Below are 18,255 nucleotides of genomic sequence, written 5' to 3'. Positions count from 1 at the left end.
GCTGTTTATACTGTAGTATACTGAGCTGTTAGTTAAGTTCACCCCAAACGAGCTTGATGGGCCGAATGGCCCCCTCTCGTTTGTAAATTTTTTATGTTCTTATGTAGTAATTCTGCAACAAAAATATGCATATGTGATATTGATAAGTTTAGAAAACTATTCCCTTTGAAATAATTCATTCTTAATTCGTTTTTATTGACTCGGACAAAATGAGAACAATTAGCACGACGAGTCTTGATACTAGATCATAATAACGCAATAAAGTTGCCTTGCAGTTCAGTTGTGTGGCATTTTTAGGTGCTGTTTGCTTATTGTTTTAAATCACCGTGGACTTTGCATATCTAATTATCAAGGTGTTTCACTATCGATAACTAAACCGTGTCACTTGTTTAAATTACTACCTCCTATTTATTGTTTGTTTGTTATACTGTATCAAGTAATTGTTATACTGCTTTCAAGTAATTAAGTTGCGATGTTATCCTTGGTGCTGCCACTAGAGGGAATTGCTTCACTTCTTTGAAACACAGGCAAATCAATCTGGATATGCTTTCTTTAGATATCTTACTTTTTGGTAGAATAATTTCCCTTTAAAACAGTTCAGAAAGACGTAACTGCCAGTAATTGTGGACCAAACCCCGTCAGAAATATTTTCTTATAAATATTTAGCTTCATGAGGGATACAATGGACAAGATGCTGTGTATGGGACAATGGGGACACATCAGAGCAGAATCTCCAGCATACGAAGTAAATAGCAAATACAATACAAAACAGATACTGGTGTGACATACGCAGTGACTCAGGGCAGAAATGCAATAAATGAAAAAAAAAACCAAAACATTTACTGTAAAATTAACAATTGAGTTTCTGTCAGGGGAGTGCGGGAAACAGGCATGGCCTCATTTTGGATGGAGACGGGCTGGATATTCCCCCGTTCTTCCTGATCAAATAAGCGGAGTCCTCCAATCTTTCAGTCCAGTCTGTGCTTATCTGTTGCCGTCCATACTGATCTCTGTCTGTTCCTTCAAAGGGAACTCACCAATTCCATCTTTGCAGTATAGATCTCTGTCCATCTTTGCAGTATAAAGATTATATAGCAGTCATCACATGTCTGCCTTTCTCTGCGTCTCCATTGTAGGTGAAAGGCAGAGGTTTGCCATATGAGGAATCCCTCCAGTCCTGACTTGCACGTCTTCCCAGTCACCTGCAGCACCCGTCCACAGATCATCTTCAGCTCAGCATTTAAATTTACAAATGCAATCATAGTCAGTTGTATTATTCAATAGCCTTTCTGTTCTTTGTCTGTATTCCTACCTCTGCTATTTCTTTCAATCTTTTTAATTACTCTCCTGAAGGAGGCAGTGAATCACACCACTGCTTACTCCAGTCAAATGGCAGTGATTGAGGATATATGCACCTATTATCAGGGTATTGAAACTGACAGTCAGGATAATTGTCCTAGAATAACAGCCTTTGTCATACAAATACAAATGCCATATTTTGTATGTCTGTCATACATGTTGGTCACCTAAATCAAACCTTGTTTTAGGTAGTGAATGTGTCAGCTGACAGGAGCTGCAGTTCTTAGAGTTGATTCAGTTGCTATGGTTACAACATCCAAGATGGAGCAAAGTAGTCTAGAGAGACTGAACAACCTGAGACAGGGAGCAAGCAAATGCCACCTTTCAGATCCTTCTACACAGGGATTGTAAAACGTGTTTGCAATGAAGGGTTTGTAACCCTCTTCTAGTATTTGTGGAAATGTTTTTGGTTTGTTTTTTGTTTTTGGTTAGAAAGCCGCTATACAACATTCTGACAGATTTTCCAGCCACTCAACCCTGTCTTTCAGAAGATTAGCTGTGAGAAAATGCTTTACTGGCTTGGCTATTAATTGGGCCATTATGAGAAGCCCTGGGCATTGAAAGCCTGTGATTTACCTTGATTTCAAGAACCCTTTGCTGAACTTGAAACCCTAGAAAATAATGGATGAATGTGCAATGCCTTCTGTAGCACTGAATCTCATAAAATACCCTGCGTTTTGATTTGAAAAAAAAAAAAAAAAAGCTTGGTATCCTTACTAAAGTAAAATTCAAATGTTCAACCAGCTTTGTTGTACATATTGTGTATGTTAAGACCACTGGTGCTTTTTTGTGCTTTAATGATAACCCTGGACATCCAATACCCAGAATATCGGTTTGTGAGTGATCGTCATTCTCATTCTCACAGTTCAACAACAATATCTGGGCCTCTCAGATAGCAAGTTCTTCTGGTTGCATGTCTCTGTCTCTGCGTATTAATCTATCTGCTTTTTTTGTCGCTACATCTCACCGACATCTAAATGAGATACTTACACTCCACTGTGCCGTTGACCACGCCCGCCTTTGACGCTCGGCTGATCCTAGCTGCACATGCGTCACTCCTCATCTACTCACAGTAGCTACTTGTTGTAGCTCCTTTTGGCCATCAGTTCTCAACACGCTGTTACTTGTCACCACATCTTTATATCCCGAGTCACATGCAGTCCAGTTGTTCATTGCTGAGCGATCCCCAGGGAGGGCGCTGAGGGATCCCCAGGGAGGGCGCTAAAGGGATCCCCAGGGAGGGCGCTAAAGGGATCCCCAAGGAGGGTGCTGAGGGATCCCCAGGGAGGGTGCTAAAGGGATCCCCACGGAGGGCGCTGAGGGATCCCCAGGGAGGGAGCTAAAGCGATCCCCACGGAGGGCGCTGAGGGATCCCCAGGGAGGGAGCTAAAGGGATCCCCACGGAGGGCGCTGAGGGATCCCCAGGGAGGGCGCTAAAGGGATCCCCAGGGAGGGCGCTAAAGGGATCCCCACGGAGGGCGCTGAGGGATCCCCAGGGAGGGCGCTAAAGGGATCCCCAGGGAGGGCGCTGAGGGATCCCCAGGGAGGGCCCTAAAGGGATCCCCAGGGAGGGCGCTGCCTCTCTTGGCTCCTGCAATACATGTCATTTGTGAAAGACACTGTCCATGTATTTTCACCGGAGAAATTAATGTCATTATCTCTGCAGAATGGTGGAGTTCATGTCTGGATCTTATGAACAGTTAATACAAAATAAATCAGCATGTACAAGATCTAGAGCAGAGCTGACATTTTCCCCAGTTCCCTCATTTTTCCTGTTTTTTTGAACAACACTAATTTCCCAGGCTAGGATGCCTCAGCTGGAATAACAGTCGACGGTTTTCCCTCTTGCATCGTTCCCAGGCCGCACCTCTCCTGCACCCAGCTGCTTTTTCCACAAATAGTGATCAGAGCTTCACCGCATGCTGACCATGTCTCGCCCTACGGTCACCCAGCTCACATTTTAATCCACTCCAGAGGCAACCGCTGAATTGTCTTTACCTCAACACAGACTTATTACCAGTCATCGTTTTAGCAAAGAAAGGAACTGCGTGAATTCATGGTGGCAGTGCGTGGCTCTGTGGGTGAGGATGCTGTGTCTGTGAAGGTTGTGGGCTCCAATCCCATGCCTACTGTAATGACATCACAACTGGGCCCCTGAGTGAAGCCCTTAACCTGCTCTAGGGCAGCTGACAAACCCCTGCTCTCTGATCCGTAATCATATCTGCTAAACTAATGTAAACATAACATACACATTCAGGAAGATTCAACACTTTTTCCACACTCTGAATCAAGTATATTTTGTGATGTTCATGCAAGTATCTTGATAATCCACTAATACTGGTGCTTTAAAAATACAGTTATTTTTCAAAACCTCTACACACAATGCATACGGCTCTTTAGCTTCATGTCACCAGCTACAATGCTAGGAGATGGTACATTTTATGGTTATGTTCTCGACCATTTAACAATATTTCAGAAACTATAAACCATTCGTCTGTAGTGCAAAACCTTGTCCAATGTGTAAACGAATCATAAAAAAATTAAATGCATAAATATTACAGAGTTGTGATGCTTTTAAAGTAGCTTACACTGCTTTTTATTTCATATATATATATATGTGTGTGTGTGTGTGTGTATGTGTAAGTATATATGTTCTGACTAATATATTGCATAATACACCTAGACCTATTTGATGTTTTAGTAAAGCCTTTTAACCTGTTGTACACTCCTTGGATTTAAATGTTTATTTCTTACTTTCACATGAAATTTCATTTTTTTTTTTGGATTTGCTGGTGCTGCAGTTTGAAAATAAAGACAGAAGATCAGCTGGATGAAGGTGAGATGACGTGCAGGATAACAGACTTCTCACATGTCATCCCTGACATAAGTTTGCTGATACAGGAGAAAATGAGACTGTTTTATCTTGTATCTGGAATAACAAGGAACAAAGCACCCGCTGCTGGACTGCTTTGCTTTATTTGCAGGTTGCTGTTCCCCAATGTGCTCTGCTAGAGTACTTGCGTGCCTGGGGGGTGCAGTATCTGTGTCTGCTGGAAACTGACAGCATGCTGGCGATAGGCAATAGGCCGGAGCAGCCATGACATCCCAGCCTACTTAAAGTATGTGTCATTCTGTACAGCAGAAAAATGCTAATTTTGCTGCAGTGAAACACAGCTCAGGTTCTGCAATGTAAGTATAGCATATAGACTGTAGCATACTGACATTCTGTTCAAGCTGCAAAGGGGATTCCCTCGTTTTTGAGGTTTGCTGATAAAAGTTGCTATATACCAATTTGTGCAGAATGTGACATTTTGATTCTGTTTTTAGGCGTTTTCACACAAAGAGAATGAATGTGATTTTTCCCCATTAATTTTGGAAGTTTGACTGTAGAAAATAAAACAAATGTGAAGAAACAACAGAAATGTGGAGAAGGATCAGCTGTTTTTTTTTCTTTGTTTGTAGTGACATAGGAACAGGAGTCTTGATGGGTGTGCCGGTATAAAGCATAGTATAAAGCATGGTATAAAGCATGGTAATAAGCATAGTATAAAGCATGGTATAAAGCATAGTATAAAGCATAGTATAAAGCATAGTATAAAGCATGGTAATAAGCATGGTATAAAGCATGGTAGTAAACATGGTATAAAGCATAGTATAAAGCATGGTAGTAAGCATGGTACAAAGCATGGTAATAAGCATTGTATAAAGCATGGTAGTAAGCATGGTAGTAGGGCTGTCACGATCATGAAATTTTAACTGACGATTAATTGTCATAAAAATAATTGCGATTAACGATTTAATTGTCTTTTTCCTGTTCGTTGTATAAAGTGAACATATTCATAGTTTAATAATACGCATACACCTTATGAAGAAACCCTGTTTATTCACTTTGAACCTTATATATAACATATAAAAAGGCAGAAACAGTCAGTAACCAGTAATAATTACCAAACCTATCATGACAATACAACAGTCAATATCCTTTTCACACATAACCGATCATGCTCATTACTGGCTAGGCAGATTCCGATTTCTTTTAAATCCTAGAGAACCTCATCCTTTAGTTGGTTGTATAAATTGGGGATTGCAGTTTTGGACATGTAAGTTTTGCCTGGTAATTCATATTGCTTGTCAAAGTTTTGCCTTGTTTCTATTGATCGCGCGACAATGCGTCACAGCGAGCAGTGATCAAAGTTCAACAAAATTCAACTTTGACCACGGTGCTCGCACAAGCTCCGTGAGCGGCGCGCGGTACCGCTCTGGCGCTGCGCTTGCGCTTTGCTCGGCGCAGCGCGAAACCGTCCTTGCGCCGCGCAAGCCTTAGGAAATAATGGATTTCAGAGCGCAGCGCATTGCGCGCCGCGTTTGGTCTGTGAAGCCGTTTACTCTGCTAGAGTGGGACGGTGCGCGGCTAAATAGCAGCGTACGGAAAAGACGTCATTAATCAAACCAATCAAACGGGAGTAACCGAATGAGAAAAAGAAGATACAAGCACAAATCCAAAACTGTACTGCAAAGACTATTAAATAGTGAGTAAAAACATTTCAATTTATAGGTATAAATAACGATTATGACAATTATCCAAAAAATGATCGCGGTCAGCTCAAACTATCGCGATCAGGCAATTAATTGATAATTGCGACAGGTAGTAAACATGGTATAAAGCATAGTATAAAGCATGGTAGTAAGCATGGTATAAAGCATGGTAGTAAACATGGTATAAAGCATGGTAGTAAGCATGGTATAAAGCATGACAGTAAACATGGTATAAAGCATGGTAGTAAGCATTGTGTAAAGCATGGTAGTAAGCATGGTATAAAGCATGATAATCCTGCAAATGTGTCTTATTGTGATTCCTTTACTGACCCATTTCAGACTGATGTTTCGTTTATGGAGGCTAGACAACTGAGTGACTGCCAATGTGTTCCAGTCTAAGTATCAGGTAAGTTTAATCAGGCATGAAGTAATTCTAGTTCCTCACTGTCTGTCTGCTGTGTACATTAGGAAACCAGAACTAATTGGAATGACTGTATACGGTCATTGTGTTCTGTCACTCATTCCATTCTCTCGAGGGTCCTACGCAAGCCAATGTCTGCTGTGTGTATACTGAGAATTCTGCTTGTGGAATAATTTATTTTGTTGCTTTGATAGGATTACAGACTTCCCCATTATACGATTAAGTAAAGACACTCAATACTTTAGTGAAATAACCTGACATTGCAAAAATGCATTATCATCAGAGGTCTGTCCCAGCTGTCTATGGAAATATTACTTACTGTGAAAATCTATCCAGTCTTCTCCAGCCACACAATGCAGGGTTGTGGGGGTATTGTGAAAATAAATTATTAAAATAATTTGATAAAAAAACAGGATGCCATGTATTTTGAACATAAATGCTGGTCCAGTGAAATGCATTTTTAAATCTTGAAACATCCAAAATATATCTTTCCTAGATGCTATACAGTGTATGAAACAATAGTTGCTGGACTTACCGGTATCATAATAAAAATTATATTAAATTGTATTAAAATCTGGCATTCATTCAATCAGTTTTTGGTTTGGTGATATACAATGTCATTTCAAGGTATAAAAATTCAAAGATGTTGTACATGTCAGTTTCACACAACAATGGAGAAATGGTGCATCAGCCTATCTTTCTCTCCATTTAAACGTTCAGCATGTATGCTCAGACCATACTCTGTGATCAAAAGGCTTCTCAGTAAGCTCACAGGAATCTCTCAGGTTATAGGGATTTAGTGTCATTTGTACTTTTTGCACTTAAACTAACAATTTGCCAAGAAAAGCAGGTGTTGGTCTCTCAGGCATCAAATTCCTGCTCCGCAGTCAGACACAATGGTTCTGGCCTCACCGTGTCGAGCCCCCAGCATCGCCACACCCAGCTTTACCTTAGCATGCTGGGGAGAGGGGCAGCAAGTGGAAAATAATAATAAAAACAACAGAAAACAGGCCTTGACACCCAGCACTCATGCATCCTACCTCCCAGGCTGTTCTCAGCCTAGAAACTTTGGGGGCTTTTTCCACAATAAAAGGCTTTTTCCTTTCTCTTCTTGAGCCTTCGTCTCCCGAAAAAGTTCAGCTTTTTCGCCACTTCACATACTCTCCCCCAAAAACGATCACAGGCCCAGAGCCAAAAATCCAGCCTTTCTTTCTGTTAGCTAGGCTGGCTGGCAGTGACAGCCGCTTATGACAGATAAGTGATAATTATCTGGGTAATAGTGCCCAGTGCCAGACAGATCTAAATGAAATAGGACTATATCTGATAGCATAACCGTCAGAATACAGTCCATAGTAATGCTTCAGCCTGCAAATGTGTATTTGTATATGCATGCTGAAAATGGACTTTCTTGTGTAAATTCTGTATTGGGAACATTGACTGGTAAATCAGATCAAACGTTAACAATGTAGCAGAGTTCAAAGTATGAAAAGTGTAACTAAATGCAAATTGAGGTTTAGTAATACGATACTATAGGTTTCTGCCCGTGAGAGTGAATCGAGCCACATGTGGACAGGATCTGTATTTGCAGGAATTCTGTTTCCAGGGCAACATAGATTGGGTAGATGGGAGTGACAAGAGACAACAAACTCACAGGAAAGGAAAACTGCCATTTTAGGGGGGACCACAAAGAAAACACCCCCCTCCCCAAGATGACTGCTGGCTATTTCCCCCCAAACCCACATAATCTATCCATCAGCGTTCCATAAATATTCATCCAGCACACTGCTGTGGGAAGTCTTAAGTCTATTCTAGGAGACATGGTTCTGGGAGACACAGTTCTAGGAGACACGGTTCCAGGAGACATGGTTCTGGGAGACACAGTTCTAGGAGACACAGTACATGCCAGACCGAATCTTACCCTCACATGGTACACGCTGATACATGTGTTTCTACGCGGGCTGATGGTAACTTGCTGCTCACATAATCATAGAAATATGGTGGCTTATGTTGATTAATTTCCCCTCGCTGATAGAAAAACATGTAGTTTAAGTAACTTAGTGTCCCTAAATTTCCCCCTGGGCATGAGTTTGTGAGTGTGTGCCCCGTGACGTATAGAGTTTGTGAGTGTGTGCCCCGTGACGTATAGAGTTTGTGAGTGTGTGCCCCGTGACGTATAGAGTTTGTGAGTGTGTGCCCCGTGACGTATAGAGTTTGTGAGTGTGTGCCCCGTGACGTATAGAGTTTGTGAGTGTGTGCCCAGTGACGTATAGAGTTTGTGAGTGTGTGCCCAGTGACGTATAGAGTTTGTGAGTGTGTGCCCCGTGACGTATAGAGTTTGTGAGTGTGTGCCCCGTGACGTATAGAGTTTGTGAGTGTGTGCCCCGTGACGTATAGAGTTTGTGAGTGTGTGCCCCGTGACGTATAGAGTTTGTGAGTGTGTGCCCAGTGACGTATAGAGTTTGTGAGTGTGTGCCCCGTGACGTATAGAGTTTGTGAGTGTGTGCCCAGTGACGTATAGAGTTTGTGAGTGTGTGCCCCGTGACGTATAGAGTTTGTGAGTGTGTGCCCCGTGACGTATAGAGTTTGTGAGTGTGTGCCCCGTGACGTATAGAGTTTGTGAGTGTGTGCCCCGTGACGTATAGAGTTTGTGAGTGTGTGCCCAGTGACGTATAGAGTTTGTGAGTGTGTGCCCCGTGACGTATAGAGTTTGTGAGTGTGTGCCCCGTGACGTATAGAGTTTGTGAGTGTGTGCCCAGTGACGTATAGAGTTTGTGAGTGTGTGCCCCGTGACGTATAGAGTTTGTGAGTGTGTGCCCCGTGACGTATAGAGTTTGTGAGTGTGTGCCCCGTGACGTATAGAGTTTGTGAGTGTGTGCCCAGTGCCTTGGATACAGAGCAAGCTCACCTGAACACTGAGCTGAATACACGCTTTTGGAAAATAGATGGACATTTGAAAGTTATTTATGGAAATGAAAGTGTAATAAATACATTCAGTTACAAAAAAAGTGAAGCACCCAGACAGAATGGTGACAATGAAATGAAAAATAAAGTGAAAGGTCATGTGACTGTATGGCAACAAATATAATATCGGATCAAACAGATAACGTAGTTGGCTGCATAGACAGACTGCTGGTCCCATGTTATAGGGTGTGCCCCCCCCGGGCCTGGATGCACACATCGATATGGTGCAGAAGGGAGTCGTACAGCCGTTGTATCTTCTCTTGGGGCAAGTCGGCCCACAGCTGTTGTAACTGGCCCTCGAGATCCTGCAGATTGGCTCTGGGTCTGAGTTGACGTCTGAGCTGATCCCACACATGTTCGATTGGGGAAAGATCGGGGGACCTGGCTGGCCACAGGAGGAGCTCAACATGACGCAGGCAGTCCTTAGACACACGTGCCCTGTGTGGACGGGCGTTATGCCAGCTCCATATAAATCCAGTCATCTACATAGCCATCGCTGGTTTGCACGTGTACCAAATTACATCCAAAATGGACCATTACTTCTGGGTGCGTAACTTTTCTGTGTATATAAAGCAGGGGTGGACAATCTTATCTAGAATGGGCCGCTGTTTATGTGGGTTTTTGCTGAAACTCCCTAATTAGATCACTAATTAGAGGACTGATTGGCTGAGTCCTCACACCTAGGTTTGGAGCTAAAGGTTACCCCAAAAACCTGCACACACACCGGCCCTTTGCGGATAAGATTGGCCACCCCTGGTATGAAGTAAAAATATAAAGTAAAAGACATCCCATCCAGAGTTGCTGCCTTGTGCCGTCCGCTGCCAAAATCCATGACCCTGAGCAGGAGAACTGCTTGGATGATGGATGGATGAATGGACGATACAGTAGATGATGAATGGATGATGGATGGATATTCCACCTGAATAAAAAGTGAAACCAACCACCTATGTCAGTATGTAGAAAGTTAAAACAGTAAAAACACACAGGTCTAAGGAACTGAGATGACCAAAGATATACATTTCAAAGCAAACAGAATAAACAGCCGCAGAGAATCCAGATGGCTGTTATCAGCAGTGAACAGCATTATTTCGTAACACTCCTAACACTAAGCATGTCTTAGAGTTGCTGGAATGTTGATGTTGTTCAACATTAACCTAGAAACCTTTGCGATGTACTTGATATCTCAGCCTATATAGAGAGGTGAATCCAGCTTTGTTCATATTTTTATTTATAGCTTTATAATAATATAATATTATATTTATCCACTATCTACAATGACAACAGCAACAAACAAATTTATTTTTTGTATAGCGCGTTTTCACAACATTACATTGTCCCAAAGTGCTTTACAGCATCCCCACCCAAAGCCCCCAGTGAGTAAGCCATAGGCGACAGTGGCAAGGAAATACTCCCTAGAAGGAAGAAACTTTGGGAGGGACCAGACTCAAAGGGGGGGCCCATTCTCCTGGGGCCGGCAGGGAGAGTCAATGCTATCTGTAAAGACACAATATTATACAAAATCATATGGTAACATCTGGAAATGTCAATATTTCACAACATTTTGCAGTTTTTTTTAAAAAACATTGGAAGGTTGCAAAACCAAAGAGCAATGTATTCTTTTAAGTTAAAAAATTGATCAAACTTGTAAAATAACATTATATCATAAAAAATAGATTCTCATTTCTGCTCAAACGAAAAATAAAAACAAACCACTGGCACAGTTCAGACTGTTTCACGCCTGTCGTTTATTATGTGGTAATTCAGCAGGAATGAAACAGGCATAAATAACAGCCGTATTGCTGTTCGCATTTATATTCAAATCCAGTTGCAGAAATTTGTCTGTCAAACTGCCTACTGTCTGCCTGTTGGTCATGTTGCTTTCATATAAGCCACCAGTGTTATATGTTAAGCATAACTTGAAAACAAAGATGAAAAAATAATTTGTTGTTATCAAATGGTTTTCAACAAAAAGCAGTGCATTGTGCAAACACGATGAAGCTGAAAAATGCTTTATTGAAACATCTGACAATATAAAATTCAATAAACTATGAACTTTGTTTTTATTCATCTTTGGAAAAAACATTTTGTAATCTTAAGAACTGGAAACAAATACTCAGTGGCTGAGTTAAATATTACATTCACATTTAAGGCCAGGTAGCAAACTAACTGTATCTGGAGACAAACAGGTCATGCTGTGGAAATAAAGGGGCACACATATTAATTTCACTTGGAACCACTTCTTTTTTGTGTTAATGTAAGTGTTGTTGCTATGATGGTTTTTGGTGTGTTTGTAAAGGATCTTCATACTCATTCTGTGTTATTTTTCTCCATTTAAAAGGTGTGTCATTTAAATCCTGCTCCCCTGCACCTTCGTCCTGCTTATGAGGTCTCTGTCCCTCAACCAATCACGCCAGCGGTTACTTACACTGTGACTAATGCATTCTGGGGAAAAAATGGAAAATCATGCAGATCCCATGGGTGAGATTTTGAATGCCATTGTTCCTGCATTTTACTTTTGTTCATCCGGCATGGAAAATAAAGTCTAAGCCGGCCATTTGGAATAGGTTCAGACACAATGTACAATACACAATGCAATGACTTTCATATAGATATTGCACAGATATTGTGTATCTTGCACAACTAGTCATTTTATAGACATATATAGATATCCAGCTTAATGACAGCTAGCTTGATTACGGTGTGGCTCAAGGATAATAATGATAAGAAAAATTTCAACAAATTATTATTCTTATTTTTAAATCAAACATACTCTCAACATGGAGTGTCGACATGCAGTTATAGAATGTCCTGTATTTTCATAATATCAGGAACACAAATAACAAATGCGTTGATACATAGTTGCACCACAAATACGATAAAATTCAGCAAAGTCTGGATTTTTCATTGTACGGGATATTAATAAGGAACGGTGGTCACTTCCATGGTTACCTATGTGTTTTGTCTTGTGCAGTGTCTGGTTAAAGCATTTGAATATCTAAGATTAACTTCCTTAATATACTACATCTATTGTATAAGTACCGATAGTCAGCTAGCAGTTCCGGAGTCATCCCAATTACCCAGTAGTCAGTAATTTAACATTCTCTCACTGATCATATATAATGAGTAAAAGTTATTTTGACTGCATATTCAGATACACTCACCTAAAGGATTATTAGGAACACCATACTAATACGGTGTTTGACCCCCTTTCGCCTTCAGAACTGCCTTAATTCTACGTGGCATTGATTCAACAAGGTGCTGAAAGCATTCTTTAGAAATGTTGGCCCATATTGATAGGATAGCATCTTGCAGTTGATGGAGATTTGTGGGATGCACCTCCAGGGCACGAAGCTCCCGTTACACCACATCCCAAAGATGCTCTATTGGGTTGAGATCTGGTGACTGTGGGGGCCATTGTAGTACAGTGAACTCATTGTCATGTTCAAGAAACCAATTTGAAATGATTCGAGCTTTGTGACATGCTGCATTATCCTGCTGGAAGTAGCCATCAGAGGATGGGTACATGGTGGTCATAAAGGGATGGACATGGTCAGAAACAATGCTCAGGTAGGCCGTGGCATTTAAACGATGCCCAATTGGCACTAAGGGGCCTAAAGTGTGCCAAGAAAACATCCCCCACACCATTACACCACCACCACCAGCCTGCACAGTGGTAACAAGGCATGATGGATCCATGTTCTCATTCTGTTTACGCCAAATTCTGACTCTACCATTTGAATGTCTCAACAGAAATCGAGACTCATCAGACCAGGCAACATTTTTCCAGTCTTCAACTGTCCAATTTTGGTGAGCTCGTGCAAATTGTAGCCTCTTTTTCGTATTTGTAGTGGAGATGAGTGATACCCGGTGGGGTCTTCTGCTGTTGTAGCCCATCCGCCTCAAGGTTGTGCGTGTTGTGGCTTCACAAATGCTTTGCTGCATACCTCGGTTGTAACGAGTGGTTATTTCAGTCAAAGTTGCTCTTCTATCAGCTTGAATCAGTCGGCCCATTCTCCTCTGACCTCTAGCATCAACAAGGCATTTTCGCCCACAGGACTGCCGCATACTGGATGTTTTTCCCTTTGCACACCATTCTTTGTAAACCCTAGAAATGGTTGTGCGTGAAAATCCCAGTAACTGAGCAGATTGTGAAATACTCAGACTGGCCCGTCTGGCACCAACAACCATGCCACGCTCAAAATGGCTTAAATCACCTTTCTTTCCCATTCTGACATTCAGTTTGGAGTTCAGGAGATTGTCTTGACCAGGACCACACCCCTGAATGCATTGAAGCAACTGCCATGTGATTGGTTGATTAGATAATTGCATTAATGAGAAATTGAACAGGTGTTCCTAATAATCCTTTAGGTGAGTGTATATTGAACTAAGACATTTTTATTTTCTATATCTTTGATTTTACGAGTGAATATTTTGATTGTAAGACATTTGTTAGTTTATTTGCTCTAACAGTGACTCTTATCAAATATTTCTCAGGCGGGATAAAATACTCAGTCTAATAATTATATATTGATAATTATATGGCCAGATTTATTTCTTCTGCAATAAATAGATTAACATTTAAATTAAGCACTTTATTGGGATCAATGTTCAATAGAAAACCTTTAAATTTGAAAATAACTATAAATAAATAACAAACAAGCTACTGTTATCATTTTGCTGAATACACGTTATTATTATTATTGTTGTGCGTGACCATTTTCAAAATCCTGGGCCATTATGGTACGTCTGTTGTCATTTAAAGTGCCATGTATTGATATACATTTTTTTTTAAACAGCTCATTTATATGTTGAAGAACTTTGTTAATGTGACTGTATTTCTTGGTCTATGTTGTGTTACAGTTAAAGCATTTCTTGTTACATAACAGTCAATGTAAGACATATGGTCTTAACACTGTATTATGCTCCCATTTGTGACTGACAGGGATCCTGTTTACTCACATTTACATCCTGCCAGTTTTAGTCAAAGTGGACGACAAAGTTTGAGTAAACAGTAGAAGATCAGCAATAACACTTTCAAATAACAATTTCTTACCAAAGCCGTTTATTGTCTTCAGAACAAAAGATATTTGGTGCATACTGATAAGCAGGGGAAACAAAAATAATAATAATAAAAAAACCTCTAGCTCTGAGTGGAAATTAGAATTTGTTATCCAAGTGTTCATTGTAGTAAATTGCTTTTGCTTACCTACACAGTGCAGTATGATTGCATTGGTAAAACGAAACTACAAGTCCTCCGATGTCTATTCTATTTTGTTCCTTTGTTCCTGTTTTATTCCTCAAAACCCCCTTTTGGTGTATAAACCCAGTTCCTGAAAACCAATCCCAATTTATGGTTCTTGGCTTGTCCTATTAATTTATATACGTCTTATAAAAACTGAGAAAAGCATAGTTTGGATCATTCACAAGTGTCGGACTTTGATGCTCTAAAAAGGATCTTGCTGGCTTCATGTCGCGCTTTCTTGCCTTAGCTCCACAGCGTCCCCTAAACCTCTGAGACTTCGCTTCTAACAGGAATGCGTAAATCCAAAGTGTGCTGGCAGAAGCGGTAGAACATAGACCAGCTGGCCTTTTGTTTTATGAAGAGCCTCAGTTTGTCTCGGAAGGTCTCCCCCAGGAAGCTGTAGATGATGGGGTTGAGGCAACTGTTGGAGAAGGCAGCCAGGTTGACGACGTGGCCGGTGAGGGGGTAGTCATGCCAAAGGGTGGCAGCACTACGACGCAGGGGGTCGGCGGTGCCCTGCAACAGCTGGATGCTGATGAAGACATTCTCAGGGAGCCAGCAGATGAAGAAGACGAGGACGACGACTACAATCATGCGCAGGGCCTTCTGCCTGCGAGGCCAGAGGCCTCGGTGCTTCTGTGCCCGCATGAGGATGCGTACGATCAGGGAGTAGCACAGCCCAATGATGGAGAAGGGTACCAGGAATCCGATGGTCACTTCAAGCCACTGGATCTCAAAGACGTTCGCAAAGCAAAAGTGCACCTCTCCCGTGTGCTGAGTCTGCACTATGGTGAAGGGCAGCAGTGTGGCCAGAAGGGAGGCCATCCAGATGAGGCTACAGCTGACCTTAGCGTGCTGCATCGTCCTAAGGGGGCAGCGGCTCATGGTGCTGGCCAGGGCCACATAGCGGTCAAAGCTCATCCATGTCAGGAAGAAGATGCTGCTGTACATGTTGACCTGGAGGAAGAGGGACATAAAGGTGCAGAGGATAGCAATGTCGTAGTACTTTTCATTCAGGTTGAAGACCTCGATCAGGGAGTCTGCCACTAGGATGAGGTCGGCCACCGCCAGATTTACGAAGTACAGGTCTGGGATGGTCATTTTGTCCCGGTGATTTAGGTTAACCACTAGGATGAGTATATTACCGATGAAGCCGATGGGAAAGAGGAAGATGGTGTACAGGCAAGAGAGGAACAGGCTGATGATGTAGAACTGGTACGTGTCTGAAGTCTTTGCCAAACCAGTTGTATTGAAGCTCGAGGAAGCGTTGAGTTTCTCTGTGTTGTTCTCGTGAATCTGAATGAGAGACGATGGCCACGCTTCCATGCTGATCATTTCTTGGGCTCGCATGCCCTGAATGGCAGGTAGCATGTCCGGTAGCCGCCGCTACATCTTGCCGCCGTGAAAAACCCCAGTCCTTTAGCTAAACAGGGTTCCTCGTCTAAGTGGTGTTCACATTGTTGAATTATTTATACCTCTGCTTTGTTTATCACTTAATCAATCTCTTAATTAGACTACAGCCCATCACTTGATAGAAAATGAGCTGGACAGAGCAATCCAGAAAGAAGGACATCTAGGGTTTAATCATGCCGCTCTTATCTGTAGGGACTCACGTGACCTGGATGATGTCCTCAGGTACTCTTTTCCGCCATTTGGACACTTGGCTTTCTGCGAGTGCCGCTACGAGCGCTGGCTTCTTCAGGCTCGGCCATTAGCATGTTAATTCAGAGCCACAGCTGCTGATGCTAACAGTGCGACACCTGAGCTGGAAAGGAAATAGGAGCAAAAGGTCATTATCTAAAAAGTCTATTAGGTGCCTTTGTGTACATTTGCATTGCCTGTCTGGAAGCCTTTGTTGCCACTTGAGGTACTTTCAGTATATAATTTCAGGTAACAGGCCTCCTATAATATATTATATTCTAGTGTTAAGTGAATAGCGTTATGAGGTCGAGCTTCTAGCACTGTGCTCCAGCCAGTTCTTCTCCTGTAGTCTAAGAGCACAGGGCTCAGGTGAGGGAATCACAACAGACTCATGTGACAATGCGAGTGTTTATATGCCAGCCCTACCCTTACATTCAAGGGTGTAACTTTGGGTTGAACATTCGTGGGTGTGTGTGTGGGGGAGTAGAGGTCTCCAACCATTTTGTGATTATTTGGGGGGGGGGGGCTATATTGGCTGGTTTTGATTTTTGGGGGGAATTACAACCCCCCAACTCCGGTTATTTACGCCCATGCTTACATTCTATGATAAATCATCTACAGCTTCATTGAAGCCTCTCAGTCACACACATGTTTAAATAAAAGAAGTTCTAATTCATTTATAAAGTTCATAGAAATGATAGAATTACACTAAATTCCAGGCACGTGTGTGTATGTATGTGTGTGTGTGTGTGTGTGTGTGTGTGTGTGGGGGGGGGGGGGTGATAGGTTTCTTACATCCAGTTATTATATCTTATTATTTCAGCTAGGTGATGGTAAGGTGGCTGTCAGTTTTAAAATGCAAGGCGGGAGCTTAAACAGATGCATTGAACAGGGCTGCTGAAATCCTCTTTCAATCCCGCGTCACGGTCACACCTAAATACGCTTTTTAAATGACATGAGGGTTAGAACCTCATTAAGTGTCATGATTAATTACATTTGCATGTCTTGTCGGAGTTAAAACACATGTATAAAAAGACAGTATAACAGTGACTAAGCCATTTTCTCTTCAGCTTTCTATGTCACTCTACAATGTCCGAAGTAACATCTCGCTTTACCATAATAAATGTCACTTTTTTATTATAATTTTTTTAATCGCCAAATGTATCAATCAGTCAGTATGAATTAGTCAGAAATAAATAGTTTCTGGATCCTTTAAGAATTATATCTCACCCGTTCCCATTACAGATAGCTCATGTTTAACTTTTTATACTAAGTTTTTCCAGTTCACTTATGAAGAATTTAATCATAACCGTGTTCGTTACGCGCCGGTTATTAATTGCAGTTATTCTACAGTATATTGCTGTATTTTTAAATGACAAAGACAGTCTACATTGTAAGGAATAGTGTTTGAGACAGTTTCTATCGAACGAATGTATGCGGATTTTAGAGAAATAATATCATTGCCCATGTCCTTTTTGTTTAATAACTTTTATTGGTTATGGTAACGACGCGTGATCTAATGTATCTATAATTACTCCTTTTGTTTTGTAAACAGGCAATATTAATAAACTTTATTAAATCTATTTCCTTCAAACGAGTTTTACAAAGCGTTTCGTCAGATTTTTCTAAAACCTTACAGCCTTTATAAGGAATTTGTTGTTTGTAGCCTGAAAGACAATATAAAGCATTTAATTAGCGTGATAATAACATCGATCCACAAAGCTGCCCTATTCGCCCTACCTGCGTCTAGTCCCTCTGTCCCGTCAAATTTCCACCGATTTCGCGTCTTCGCAAATCCGCACTAACTACAGCGCCCAGTAAGGGAACAGAGCGCAGGACTGCAATACTTCGCAAAGTCATCCCATCAGTGTTTACGGAGCGTGCAGTTCAGCGGGGATAACAAAAAGGAGAAAGACACACAAAACAAAGCATATCAGCAATTTTAAGCCTAATGGCATCTTTCAGATGCGGGACTGAATGTGTAGCGCAGGGCTAAACCACAGCTTTCAAGGGAGGTCAGTGAAGGGTAATGGCAGTCATGTTTGCAATGACACGCGTGCATTTTTTCCACTATTGTGGAATTCGTTTACACGTG

The 18,255-nt window shown here is 41.6% G+C and overlaps 1 protein-coding gene across 1 annotated transcript; it reads right to left on the bottom strand.

Moving 5' to 3' along the window:
- Positions 1-14,322: 14,322 nt before the first annotated feature.
- On the bottom strand, positions 14,323-17,967 carry gper1 (G protein-coupled estrogen receptor 1). The gene is made up of 3 exons (XM_023816573.2): positions 17,901-17,967; positions 16,133-16,284; positions 14,323-15,942 (listed from the first exon to the last, which is right to left on the bottom strand). Exon 3 carries the CDS (start codon positions 15,888-15,890, stop codon positions 14,781-14,783), a length of 1,110 nt encoding a protein of 369 aa, XP_023672341.1. The 5' UTR covers positions 15,891-15,942; positions 16,133-16,284; positions 17,901-17,967; the 3' UTR covers positions 14,323-14,780.
- Positions 17,968-18,255: the final 288 nt, after the last annotated feature.

The sequence above is a fragment of the Paramormyrops kingsleyae genome, chromosome 22 (assembly GCF_048594095.1).
Source record: "Paramormyrops kingsleyae isolate MSU_618 chromosome 22, PKINGS_0.4, whole genome shotgun sequence".
NCBI classification, from domain to species: domain Eukaryota; kingdom Metazoa; phylum Chordata; class Actinopteri; order Osteoglossiformes; family Mormyridae; genus Paramormyrops; species Paramormyrops kingsleyae.
The sequence above is the reverse complement of the archived record's forward strand: the minus strand, read 5'-3'. Positions and strand labels throughout refer to the sequence as shown.